Source organism: Cottoperca gobio, chromosome 24, assembly GCF_900634415.1.
Source record: "Cottoperca gobio chromosome 24, fCotGob3.1, whole genome shotgun sequence".
NCBI lineage: Eukaryota > Metazoa > Chordata > Actinopteri > Perciformes > Bovichtidae > Cottoperca > Cottoperca gobio.
In genome coordinates, this window is record NC_041378.1 from 8006059 (window position 1) to 8020354 (window position 14296).

General features: G+C 41.1%; 1 protein-coding gene across 1 annotated transcript; it reads right to left on the bottom strand.

Moving 5' to 3' along the window:
- Positions 1 to 1885: 1885 nt before the first annotated feature.
- On the bottom strand, positions 1886 to 9472 carry LOC115003907 (hydroperoxide isomerase ALOXE3-like). The gene is made up of 14 exons (XM_029425848.1): positions 9326 to 9472; positions 8384 to 8588; positions 8168 to 8249; positions 7972 to 8094; positions 7686 to 7789; positions 5936 to 6108; positions 5631 to 5774; positions 5047 to 5250; positions 4518 to 4604; positions 4184 to 4350; positions 3930 to 4051; positions 3654 to 3754; positions 2678 to 2848; positions 1886 to 2545 (listed from the first exon to the last, which is right to left on the bottom strand). Exons 1-14 carry the CDS (start codon positions 9470 to 9472, stop codon positions 2366 to 2368), a joined length of 2010 nt encoding a protein of 669 aa, XP_029281708.1. The 3' UTR covers positions 1886 to 2365.
- Between the last annotated feature and the right edge of the window lie 4824 nt (positions 9473 to 14296).

Genomic DNA, 14296 nt, shown 5'->3' on the forward strand with positions numbered 1-14296 from the left:
GCCGAATACTCAGAACTGCGGTTTGGGGCATAGGCACAAACAACAGTCAGAGTTTTCCCCCCCATAACCCGAAGGCGTAGGGAGGCGACCCTCTCGTCCACCGGGATAAACTCCAACATAGCGGTGCTCAGCCGGGGGCTAGTGAGTATCCCCACCCCGGCCCGACGCCTCACACCTTGGGCAACTCCGGAGAAGAATAGAGTCCAACCCCTATCCAGGAGTACGGTTCCAGAGCCAAGACTGTGCGTGGAGGTAAGCCCCACCAGATCCAACTGGTAGCGCTCCACCTCCCGCACTAGTTCCGGCTCCTTCCCCCACAGAGAGGTGACGTTCCACGTCCCCAGAGCCAGCCTCTGCTGCCCGGGTCTGGTCCGTCGAGGTCCCTGACCATCACTGCCACCCATGTGACAGCGCACCCGACCCCAGCGGTTTTTCCCATGAGTGGTGGGCCCACAGGATGGATGGATGGGAGGCACCACGTAGCTTCTTCGGGCTGTACCCGACCGGGCTCCGTGGCAAACCCGGCCACCAGGCGCTCGCTGTCGGGCCCTCCCTCTGGGCCTGGCTCCAGACGGGGGCCCCGGGCTTCCTCCGGGCAGGGTCTCTCCTTTCCTTTTCCTTTCTTTCATGAAGTCGTTTTTGAACCATTCTTAGTGTGGCCCCTCACCTGAGACCAATTTGCCTTGGGAGACCCTACCAGGAGCACTAGGCTCCAGACAACACAGCTCTCAGGTTCATAGGGACACACAAACCTCTCCACCACGATAAGGTGATGGTTCCCAGAGAGACTTTGCAGCTCAGAAATTTAAATTGAACTGCTCAGCAATCCGTTTGCAGTTGACTTAAATATGTTCCATATCTTTTTGCACTTTATCCAATATGTGTATCCTGTTCAATAAATGTGGACCGTGTTTGGCCCTCCCTGTGATTGAGTTTGACACCCCCGGTCTACTGCTTGCTTTGTGCAGTTTCTCCTCTGCTCGGTTTCGCGAAGGGCGGGGCTCTGCCCCCTACGCACACACGTGTGAACATAACTTCACCTACAGCCAGAGACGGAGCGGAGGAAAGGAGAGGGGAGAACTAAAAACAAATCCGCTGCTAAATGTTTTTACTTTAAAATGACACAATATAATTATTTATTACTTGTTAATCATGTTAAAAAATGTTAAACGAGCCATATTGCATTATCGAAAGAGCCATATATGGCTCGCGAGCCATATGTTCCCGACCCCTGCTCTACTACTACATTAGGTGATGTGGCCTTGTCAATTTAGGGCTTGGTGTACTAAGGGATGTAATAGATGGTCCACAGATTTATAGGGGACATATTAATACAACTTTAGTTGTAATTAACACTATGGAATGGGCCTAGGACCAATTGATAGTATGGTAAAAGGAGTGAAAACATAATTGGATTAATTGGTAAACTACTCTTTAAAAATCCAATTTAACACCCAGTGGTTACATTTTGAGGGATTTACCCTCTGGTGGCTTCATGTCAACTCACAGTTTTTAAGGTAAGTAATTTAGTAAAACTATATGGAGGTTGCAGATCTGGACAACTAAATAACTTTACCAGATTTGAAGTAGGACACACATGAGAACAGAATCACAACCTGTTTATTTTATTTCTGATAGAAAATCAAAAGAGGAACTTCATTTCGTTCAAAATCATCTTGACTGGCGTTGAAAACACAATAACTGCTTCCAGAATTTATATTTTTACATTACATTACATTACAGGTCATTTAGCGGACGCTCTTATCCAGAGCGACTTACAGTGAACTAAGTACAGGGACAGTCTCCCTGGAGCAACTCAGGGAGACTAAGTACCTTGCTCAGGGTGAATTCACGACCTTCTCGTTTGGAAGGCGTACCACCAGACCAATAGACTATCACCACCCCATATATGATATGTAGAAATTAAGATTATGCAATTGTAGAAATCTGAGAGAACAAAATCAGTCACAGAAAAATCCCAACTAATGCAGAGAACATTCAAAACTTTAAAAATAGTTTCAATATGTTTTTAGCTGTTTCTACTCTAATTGATCAATAGGGACCAGAGTAATGTTTAAATTACTACTTCCTGTGTTAATCAGTTAAGTTTCTGCTCAGTATACAGTTGGTCCATATTTTATCATACCACTCCTGGTATGGCCAGGCCTGCTCATCATGACACAACCAAGATATACTGTAATTCCCAAGCATGCAACACCTTACTAACTGTCTCTAAGACCTCACCTATAACCCCACCTATTCTATGTACTAAATAAAAAGTATAACACACTTCCAGCATGCAAGATAGGTGATGAGAAATACATGGATACAATCGCCTAGTGCAGAATGGATCCCTCAGACCTGCTTAAACAGTGATACTGTTCTCTATCTCAGCTGGGTTCAGGTATGGGTAAGGTATTTCAAGATGCAAGTTTCTTTTTGCTATTGCTTCACTGAGGAGGGACAACTCTGCTTGAAATTCCTTAATCATCTGCCTTAAGACAGGCTCATCGAATCGTTCCTCGGGGTATGTACCCATGGGAACCTGCCAAAAGGACAAAAACAAGACACAAAATTAGACTGACAAAGCAAAGTTTGTGGTAAAAATAAAAGCATTTTCAAAATGTTGATAGGCCATAATGATCTCACTGTAAGTATTCATTAACACCAAACTTACAGTATCTTCGTATTTTTCTGAAAGCAGCAAAACCACTAGTGCAAATTTGACTGTCTCGTCAACATTTGGGAGGGTCTCCAACATTGTGTCCATGCTCGACTTCCCCTTAATGGTTGGAGGAGGTTTGCGCAGCAGCAACGTGCCATTGGGCATCCAGGACATGTAGTCAAACTAAATCATGAAAAAACCTTCAATAATCAACTTGGATGAAAAACAAATTCAATAAACTGATTCTAATGTTGAACATTATTGAAAAAAAAAGCATGTAAACCTACATAGGAAACACAACTTTTGCACCATTGTAATGTTCAGATAATGCCCTGCTAAAGTGTTACTGTAAAGGAAAAATAAGCAGAATGTTCCATACATTTGAAGTGTAGAAACAAACTTATACTTGATCAAACATCAATACATATGTAACTGTCTTCACGTTTTGCACTGCACTTTAATTTTGGTTCCTACCTTTAAAGTACAAGTTCATAGAGGCAGAGCTAATCTGCGGTGTTTGTGTAACATGCCTTATTTAAGCGACGCACTTGGTGATCGCGGCTCCAGACCAATGCAGCACAGCGTGAGCTTGCGATCTCTTCAAGTATAAAGCTCAATAAATGCAGTTTAAGACATCAGCCCCTCTAGATGACAAGCAGCCTACGAGGTATGTTTGTATGATGTATGGGCAACTGCGTTTGAGTTGAATGTTATGTGTGTATATGAATGCTACATGCCACGTGCTGCATGATTGTATGTGTTAGCTTGTGCTAAGTGTTAGATGTGTGCCGTTTGTGTGATTTAGCGGCATTGATATCCATTTCATATGCACACATATTTATTTATTGTTCACTTCTGTTTTAACCCAGTTCTCACGGGTTGACTAGGATGTTAAGGATGAAAATAAAACCCCGTATTTTAAAACATGACCTCGGCCTGTTCATAACTGGAGGGAGCTACAACATATTCCATTGTCCCAAATATTTACCTGCCCACTGTTCACTGCAGCATGTTGAGCCGTCACTGTGAAGATCACCATGGTGATGAACTTGATCACTTCCTCGACAGTATGAAAGCCTTCTGGAAACCCTGTTTGATAGGCTACTATTAAGATTTTATATAAATATATACATATACACACACACATTTATATACATACACACACACACACACACACATTTATACACACACACACACACACACACACACACACACACACACACACACACTGTTTACAAATGACTTCAGAACATGGGTTTAATACCTGAGGCTTTGTTTCCTAAGAAGCCATGTGTGAATATCTCACCGATCCATTCCTGCAGATCTGTGTCTTTACACACTTCACTGTCTGAGGGATAATAGTACTCCACTACTGCCTTCACAAAGCTGGTGAACACAAAACAATTTCATTTAAATATATATATTTACCTTTGTATGTGGAAAAGACAGAAATACTCTAAGCTGTTGCTTGTAACATAAATCAAGTGTGGATAGTTGTATTATTTATTCAAAGTTAACCTGTTGATGATGTCCCACAGCTTCAGGCCATCATCTCTGTAGTAGAAGTTGGGGATAGACTCCAGTCCTCGTGCAGTGATGTTCTCTGGCAGACAGAGGGAGCTGTAGGTAATTTCAGAGAGAGTCCTTCTCATGAGCTCTGTCACTCCGTCATATCCAAGTGAACTCTGATAAATCAATAATTCACAAATACAATCAGACACATTTCTTGAAGTAAAAACAAAACTCCACATTAAAAAAAATAAATCAAAGGCTAAAACTTAGTTTTTCAATGGTGTAATATAATTGGAATAGTCTGTATATTCAGAAATATGTATTTTAAAAAGAGCCATACTGTACTTAAAGCCCCATCTGGTCCCAAAAGAGTATAGCGGGCTCTAGTGTTTATGTAGAGAGTATACCGGAAGTGTGGGAACAGCAGCTGTACAGACAGGGAAGAATTTTAAAATGTCAAAATAAGATGCTTATTTTAGCAAACAGGCAGCACATCTTTGATGTGTCGAACAAAAGAAGCCATAAGCAAACAAAATGCTTATCAGGCTTTCTTTGGATAGACAATGCTTGATCTCCAACAAGTTATGTCACTTTTTTGTAAAATGTTTTCTATTAACTTTTTTAAAATCATAAAACCACTTGCCACAGTAGATCAATGAAAAATAAGTTACAAAACAAACTAAAATATTCCTCATCTCACACTTCCTCGTCTCTTTCCCCCCTGTATTTCCTGTCTCTGCTCTACTATCAACTCTAATAAAGACATATGCAACAAAATATACCTGAAAATCAATCAATAAGAAGTGAGATCATTCGTTCAGATCAAGGGAATAGAAAAAAAGTGCACTACCTCTGCTCTGTACTTTTACCTTGTGAAGAGGATGAATCGTAGAGAAGCTGCGGAGAGTGGCAACAGCATAGGCCTCGGCCAGGAAGTGAGTGTTCATGAGGTGATGGACGCATTGATGATCCATGGCATCTGCATTTTTAATAAACATCTTGGCTAGCAGCCAGTCAACCTCCGGGTCACTGGGCAGAAAGATGGGGTTCTGCTCAGAAGGTTGTTGATGCAACTGGAAAGTGATAAAACATATTTTATACATTGGATAAGAGGCTGCTGTAAAAAAAATAGTTTTGAGGTAAATCAACTTCTCAGTACGAACACTTATGTAGACCTTATTTAAATGATTAGGTCTTAAAAGTTATAGGAAAACACTATTGCTCTATCGGCCCATAGATGCAGAAGATCACCGGATTATTCAGGGAATCGGCAGTTGACCGATTTTGGCTTCACTGAGAAACTTTCACAACACCTCTCATTATCCTCTTAAAACCCACTTGCTTGTCAGCGACGAGGTTATACCCCGCATCTAATTCAGAACTGCGTTTATTTGCCAAAACGTGGACTCGCCGTCTAATTGCGACTCGGCTTTTAATTTAAGTTTTACATTACCTGTATTGCAATTGGCATCAGTTTGTTTTCTGGGTTCAAGTAGAACAAACAGAGACCAGCAGTCACATGCAGAGGTTGACCATTGTAGACTCTCGGGGCTATTCCATCCATCTTCTTCTGGTCAAGGAGGAATATGTTGCCATTCTGTAGGGGAGGGTAGGACAGAAGAAATAAGTGTTTAAGACATCAAGAGGTATGGCAGATTTGTAATAAAACGAGGCACTATGATAGTGGGATGATAAAAGCACAAATTGTCTCCTGAAGGAAAGATTATCACACATTTAAAGTTACTCTTTTTTCCATACCTTCATTTCCTCCTGCAGAGAGCTTCCCTCTTCCAAGAACGGCTTCACCATCACCTCTGTGACTGGAAAGTTTTTGGGAAGCGCTGAGCAGCGCTTGATCCCATTGGGGTTGACTCCGTTCAGAAACTGGAATCCATAAAAGTCATCTTCCTTCCAGTGCTCTGCAACATACTCTGGAAGAATAGCAATTGATACATATAACAATATAATTAGGGCTGTCAAGCGATTAAAAAAATTAATCTAATTATAATAATGAAATAATGAACTCCTGAATGGAAAAGTATTCTACGTACTTAATGCACTTCAACATAAAACAGGACACCAAAGAACAAGCAGATTGTTACAGAGCCTGGCCGGGGCCAAGTGTTTTGTCAGAGGGGCACATTCAACCCGAGCTACATTCAACCTCGGGACAAAAGAGGAAGCAGTGTTCAAGCCTTTTTTTACATTACATTACAGGTCATTTAGCAGACTGCTCTTATCCAGAGCGACTTACATTGAACTAAGTACAGGGACAGTCTCCCTGGAGCAACTCAGAGTTAAGTACCTTGCTCAGGTGGCAGCCTGGTATTGAACTCCTTCTAGTGTTTTGTCAAATGGCTCTTCATTTAGTATCCCTCGGAGACTTCTAATTTTAGCCTAATTTAGCAATTATAATTTTTCATTCAGTGTTTTCATAAAAGCCTTATTTATATGAATTTATTTTCGTAAAAAAAAAAAAAAATGCAGTTACTATTGTTTAACATTTAATCAAACCTTTAAATTAATAACTTAACAGAACCACAGCAAACAAATCAAATAAATAAAGGCTAAAGTCTTAACATTGACTAGCACTTTGAGTTTTGTTTACGCATTATTATTATTATTATTATTATTATTATTATTATTATTATTATTATTATTATTATTATTATTATTATTATTATTATTATTATTATTGTTGAGACTTTAGATAAAAGCGTCTTTGAGTTACAAGAAAAGCGCTATACAAGTCTAATTTATTATTATTATTATTATTATTATTATTATTATTATTATTATTATTATTATTATTATTATTATTAATAATAAAAGTTTTTAGTGCAGTGCTTCTTTTTCGTTTTTTGATCATTTCTTCACTTTCTCCCGACCTGTTGCATTTAAATCCCCCGTCTCTCTGTCGCTCTGTGTGTATCTGGCCTGTACCACTACACTTGCTGTCTTTGGAGCGTATGATCCTAGTCTGTCCTCGCATGTGATTGACCGCATGGTGTGCCCATCAAAATAAAGTCCCGCCCCTGCCTGGACCGTCGCAAAATCAGTACTTTTTGTATATTGTACAATCTTCGTTCGGAGGGGGGGCCACAGGTGGGTCCAGGCTCAGTGTTACAGGGGCACTGGCCCCTGTTGGCCCCCCCCCCCAGAACCGCTACTGGGGGTGGTGTCGGAGCTCCGTGCTGTCGGAGCAAAAATCAGGGGCATCTAAGAGCGCGATTAATCTGCATTAATATTTTTGTCGCGTTATTTTTTCTGTGATTAATTAATCGAAATCAACGCGCTAATTCGACAGACTTAAATATAATATCTTATGTTTTTCTTTCTTCAGGTTTGAAGTACAACATGATGATGATGGTCATTTAACTAAAAGCGAGATTGTTGGTTTGTTCCTGAAAGATTTGAACTTTGTAGAAAATGAATCATTTATCTATCTGTTGCTATGACAATGACATTGTTGTGGTGAGTTAAGCTGCAAAATGGGAAAAGAATCTACCTGACATTGCTGTCTTTTTGCACCAGAAGATTCCTTTCATCTCTTCAAGGCTTTCCCATGTTTCAATAGATCCAAGCAGCCCCTTAAACTTGAGTTCAAGACCACTGAAGTAAGACAACAAGGGGAAACAGAATACAGGATGAAACAACATACCGATATTAATGCTTCAAATTTACCTTTTGACTCAAAACATAGATAATATAACTATATTGGAACCCGTGTCCATCGTGTGTGTGTATATATATATGTACTGTATGTATGTATGCATGTATGTATATAGACCCACGTTATCTTTTTTGTGTCATCTGATTCAGTTAATTTGGACTTTGAGAAACGGACTTCAGCTGGGAGCTCAGACGTTTTATTGAAATCGCTGTGGTGGGGTAGTCCTTCAGCCAAATTCTTCCATCTAAAAAAACCAAACAAAGTTATTGAAAAGCACATAGACATTTCTCCAGATAAATGCAAGCATGAAAACTTACTGGTAAAAGCTCTTTTTAAGTATCATCTCATTTTTCCGGTGCTCAATCAACAGGGGAAGTTCCTCCTCAAAAACCTTCAAGGCTGAGACATGAAAAGAGCATTACAGCTGTCACATTTAAAATGACAAAACTAACAAAAATTGTCAGAAATGTGATATCCAGAAATATTCATATTAATTATCTATATATCAATTATCTGGGGAATTAAAAGCAGACCTCTTCCTCCTCTCAGCTCCACCAGTTCTCCCCTGGAGATCCATCTGTAACAGGGGAAAAGAAGGACGTCTCCTTCTGGAGTCGTCACCACTACTTTGGAGAAGTACCACTCATCTTCTAGGGGAACAAAAAAAGGATCTTTCTCCACCTTGACCAGCAGAAGTTTCCCCAGAGACGATTTGGATTTCAGGGTGTAGTTCCCTGTCTTGGAAAAAAGAATGATTATAAATATAAACAAAGAAGTGAAATATCTGTTAAACAGGTTGTTTTAGTTTAGCCGAAGACTATTTGTGTATGTTGAAACAAAGCTAATTTCCTTTTACTTGCAGTTGGAGAGTGTGTGTAAGAGTTATGGCACTTAAAGGTTGGTCACACCCTGAAGCTCATTAAATCAGGGAACGTCCTGTGCCTTTGCTTCCACAGCCCTTAAATTATGATGTGTTCACTTGATGATGCTATCTGTTATTTATAATTTAGTGCAGTGCAGACAGTCTTCACATCTCCCGTTGCAGACTGAAAACTCACCTGTTTCTATTGCGAATTTGGCGAATGAAAAAAAAGAAAAAAGAAAACCTGTTCTTTGTATGTTGCACTCACATTTGTTTGGCTTATTTGTGGCTAATAGTTGAATTTCTATTCTCTTGTTTCTGTATATTGCACTTCTGCACAGGATATCACCTATTTGAAGCTAATGTACTTGCAAGATTCTTGCTGTTCGGAGTTGTATCCTCATGATTGTTTGCACTTATTGTAAGTCGCTTTGGACAAAAGCGTCAGCTAAATTAACTGTAATGAAAAATTAATACAAGGTGAATGTCATTTTCTCTAATTAGTAATTAGATAAAAAAAAATTCTATTACAACATATTAATTCCCAAACAAAAGCCTGAAAACATAATTTGAGAACAACTATATGAGCTATACTCAACTGGATTCAACTTACTGTCCCAGTTTTAAAGTCGATGCCAAAGTTGTCCAACTCGGTTCGTTCACTCTGCCCTTCAGTTCCAAATAAGGTGACATATATGTGGTCCCATGTTCCTGCATTATGCAAGTCACCTGTTGTCACCTCTAGCTTGTACTCAGACATGGTCACTGGGTGGAAACGTCAAGAAAAACACTCTAAAAATCACAATCTCTAAACTGCAGAGTGAAGGCTCCGACACTCTGCTACAGAAAACTTAAGAGGTGAGGCAACTACTGAATGTTGCGTTTCTGTTTTTTATCGTTCTGAACATGCAGCTGGGGAGGAGTGCCATTACATACCATTACATGCCATAACACCCATTATGGACCCAGGCCATTAAAACAAGTCCAAACCAGATGAACAGGAATCCTGGCATTAGCTAAAGTTTGTTTTAGCAAATTAGGAATTTGTTATATCATAACAACTTGTGTGTGGGCCTTAATACAAGTATCCTGCCATTCATTAAGTTTAATCTTCACTCTTAAATCTTCTCTCCAGGCGTTTAACTTGGATTGAGAGGATTCTGTACAGCCAGAGGCTTTGCAATATCAACATGCATTGTGGTTTTCTCTAGAACTAAAAGATGTGGCATTGCTTATGAATTAAAACTTCTAATCTGTTGGTATCAAAAAAAAAAAGAAGCTTTTTCTCTCCGGCAGGCGTTAACCTGAGAACATCATGTGATTCTGTCGTGTGGACACAAGAGCAGTGAGACTGAAACAGGAATCAAACTAACACAAACTTTAGGACCTTATACAGTGCATCCGGAAAGTATTCATACCCCTTCACTTTTTCCACATTTTATTATGTTACAGCCTAATTCCAAAATGGATTAAATAAAATAAAAAAATCATCATTCTACACACAATGACAAAGTTAAAAAGTTTTTTTGAATGTTTTGCAAATGTATTAAAAATAAAAAAATTAATATCACATGTACATAAGTATTCACACCCTTTGCTGTGACACTCAAAATTGAGCTAAGGTGCATCCCGTTTGCACTGATCATCCTTGAGATATTTCTACAACTTGTATCTGATTGTATCGTGGCACAGATCTGGGGAAGGGTACAAAAACATTTCTGCAGCATTGAAGGTCCCAACGAGCACAGTGGTCTCCATCATTCGCAAATGGAAGAAGTTTGGACCACCAGGACCCCTCCTAGAGCTGGCCGCCCGGCCAAACTAAGCAATCGGGGGAGAAGGGCCTTGGTCAGGGAGGTGACCAAGAACCCGATGGTCACTCTGACAGAGCTCCAGAGATCCTTTGTGGAGATGGGAGAACCTTCCAGAAGGACAACCATCTCTGCAGCACTCCACCAATCAGGCCTTTATGGTAGAGTGGCCAGATGGAAGCCACTCCTCAGTAAAAGGCACATGACAGCCCGCATGAAGTTTGCCAAAAGGCACTTAAAGGACTTTCCGATGGCAGCATCATGCTGTGGGGGTGTTTTTCAGCGGCAGGAACAGGAGACTAGTCAGGATCAAGGGAAAGATGAATGCAGCAATATACAGAGAGAACCTTGATGAAAACCTGCTCCAGAGCGCTCTGGACCTCAGACTGGGGCGAAGGTTCACCTTCCAACAGTACAACGACCATAAGTAACAAGATAACAAAGGAGTGGCTTCGGGACAAGACTGTGAATGTCCTTGAGTGGCCCAGCCAGAGCCCAGACTTGAACCTGATTGAACATCTTTGGAGAGATCTGAAAATGGCTGTGCACCGACGCTCCCCATCCAACCTGAGGGAGCTTGAGACGATCTGCAAAGAAGAATGGGAGAAACTACCCCAAAATAGGTGTGCCAAGCTTGTAGCATCATACTCAAGAAGAACATTACACTGTCTTTGTTTGTAGTGTACTGTATTACCTGGAGAAATTAATGGCCTTCTGACCTGCCACACTGAAGTAAAAGTTGGTGACTAACACGTCCTCTATGGTAGAGGCAGAGCTGGAAGCTGACGGGGGACCATCGTCAATTTCCCTGTTGGAGGTCACTGAGGTAGTCAAACAACTCCACAGTGGCAAAGCCGCAGGGGTTGATGAGATCCGTCCAGAAATGCTGAAGGCTATGGGTGTTGAGGGGCTTTCTTGGTTGACACACCTCGTCAACATTGCATGGAAGTCTGGAACAGTGCCTAGGGGGTGACAGACTGGGGTGGTGGTTCCCTTATTCAAAAAGGGGGACCAGAGAGTGTGTGCCAACTACAGGGGTATCACACTTTATTGTAGCAGGAATCTGTCCTCTGGGCCAGTGAAGAAGACTGGATCCCTACCACTAATATTTACTTTAACTTATTTCAACTACTGCAAATCTAGTATAACTCAGTCTCTTTAAAGTAATACTTAGTCAGAAAAAACAAAGATCACTGGAGAAGTCCAAAGTTAGATACATGTGGAGTTTATTACACAAATAAGTACATAACAAACTCTGAGTACCCTGCTCCCCTCTTTATACCTTAGTTCACATGGCGAAACCAAGGGGAGGGGATGAAATGTTTCAGTGTGTGTGTTGAGTCCGGTAAATCAACCTGACATATTCTGACCTACGCCCTTTGACTCATTTACCTGGAATTTGCCTGTTCTGTCCCCTACACGTATCTCTGGGTCTCTTCTCCAGTTAGCTCTGCCATTTTAGCACTTCACTCTCACCTTTCACCTAGATGCCTCACCTTTCACCTATATGCCTGTATTCAGGACTACTCTCTGATATTTTACCAAGGCTGTACTCCCACACTTAAATTGATTATACTTGAACATTACACATTTACACATATTTACAATACAAACAATATACTTAGTATAACCTACTACAATTGTGTACTAATAAAACCTATTACAGAACCTATTTAATAAACACATACTAATAAAATCCGCCACAACAACTTCTCAGCCTCCCTGGTAAAGTCTACTCCAAGGTGCTGGAAAGGAGGGTTCGGCCAATAGTCGAACCTCTGATTGAAGAGGAACAATGCGGATTCCGTCCTGGTCGTGGAACAACGGACCAACTCTTCACTCTCGCAAGCATCCTGGAGGGGGACTGGGAGTACGCCTATCCTGTCTACATGTGTTTTGTGGATCTGGAGAAGGCGCATGACCGGGTCCCCCGGGTGATACTGTGAGAGGTGCTGCGGGAGTATGTGGTGAGGGGGTCACTTCTGATGGCCATCAAATCCCTGTACGCCCAAAGCGAGAGTTGTGTCCGGATACTTCTCATCGCTGCTCTTTGCAGATGATGTGGTCCTGATGGTGTTATCGGTCTGTGACCTTCAGCAGTCACTGGATCGGTTCGCAGCCGAGTGTGAAGCGGTTGGGATGAGGATAAGCACCTCAAAATCTGAGGCCATGGCTTTCAGCAGGAAACCGGTGGATTGCCTACTCCGGGTAGGAAATGAGCCCTTACCTCATTCACCACAACCACAATCATTCATTGCTGCATGAGAGAGAGGACGCTGGCGCTGCTTGTTCGCCGCTTCTCCTCCTGCTAGTTCTAGTTTAAGTCTAGTTTAAGTCTGTTGTTGTTGTCGTTGTTGTTAGATGTTACCTTTAAACATCTAACTTATATCTTCTGCTGACTGCATTTCTACTGAATTACAAACCATGTTTGGATAACCGCTGCTACCTGTTGCTGGCACTTTCCACTGCTATCGACAGCTCCCAGACAACTAACGCTAGCTGGTGTGAAGTAAATAAACTCCTGATTGTATTGTGTCACATTTAATGATTATCACATGTACTCGTCCACCTCAATCAAAATGTATTATTGCACATGTATTTCTGCACAAATGTATAATGAGCACTATATTAGTTATGAATGTGAAGCACTGTAGGTTCTCTTCAAAGAGTTTCAGGTCTACCTCCATCTCGTCACAACAAGACTGCCCACCAAGGGGCATAACCGCGCCAACATGGACCAATGAGGGACGACGACACCCTTCTGTAGAGAATATAGCAAAATGTTTATGATGTTTTTGTACCACTTTCACTTTTACCAACAGACAGCTAACTGGCTCTTTATTGATTCGGACTGTGGACTTGGTGTGTGAAAGTGTCCTCGGCTGAGGGTATTTTTGAAATGCTGTCATCATCACTTTAAATAAATAAGTATCTTAATCAACTAGAAGTTTACTGGATTCATTTGAAAGGCAATCACAGCGCCCTTTGGGCTTCAAAACCCAACAAAACCCTGGTGACCCCGACTGCGATGATCTGAAAGTTCTGGACACGAGGGCGACTGGAAGAGAAGCCAGAGGAGAGCGTTCAATGGTACTTACAACAGGCCTGACAAACGATAAGGTGAGCAAACCTGTTTTAAACGAAATTGCATTAGTTTACTGTAGAATAATAGTACTTGTAAGTATCAAAGAACACACTCTGAACGCTGTCTCATAAAATATACTATCCATGCTAAGTTTGCATATGATAAAGTGATGGTGACAAAGTTTTGAAAAATACTACATGAAACTGTGCACAGAAAAGGTTTTAAAAGTGACACCGGTGTAAGAAATAAGGTTTTCGAGTAGCGCTCGATTTAATAGTGTAAGTTAAAATATCAAGTCTTTGGGAGAAAGCGCATTCTGAGCGACTGGTGGGAGTCTGTGGAGGAAAAGACCAAAGCGGCCTGTTCTGGCTAAAAAGAGAGAGCCTTAACAGTGAATATTTTGATGTGACTGCGTGGTGGAGGTTGACGAATTCCCCATTGTCTCACTATATATTTATTCATCTTCCGTAGACGACCATAGACACATAATTAAAGTAAGTAAAGCATTTTGAAGTGGTTTAAAAAGATTGCGGAATTCGGCTGTGTGAGAGAAGAGTGAGCTTCTCTTAGCGGGGGCTATGAAAACCCTATTTAATCCAACAATAACGGCATAAAACGAGTATCAATGCAGTGTGGTTTGGAAACTATATGTTGATGAATGTGTGTGTGAGTTGTTGAAAAGCAATGT

Coding starts and splice junctions, on each gene's coding strand:
- LOC115003907 (XM_029425848.1), bottom strand. CDS start 9,472: ATGTCTGAGTACAAGCTAGAGGTGACAACAGGTGACTTGCATAATGCA. Junction 5,775..5,935: donor CTCTGCAGGAGGAAATGAAG/GTATGGAAAAAA, acceptor CCTCCCCTACAG/AATGGCAACATATTCCTCCT. Junction 3,755..3,929: donor CTTAGGAAACAAAGCCTCAG/GTATTAAACCCA, acceptor CCTATCAAACAG/GGTTTCCAGAAGGCTTTCAT.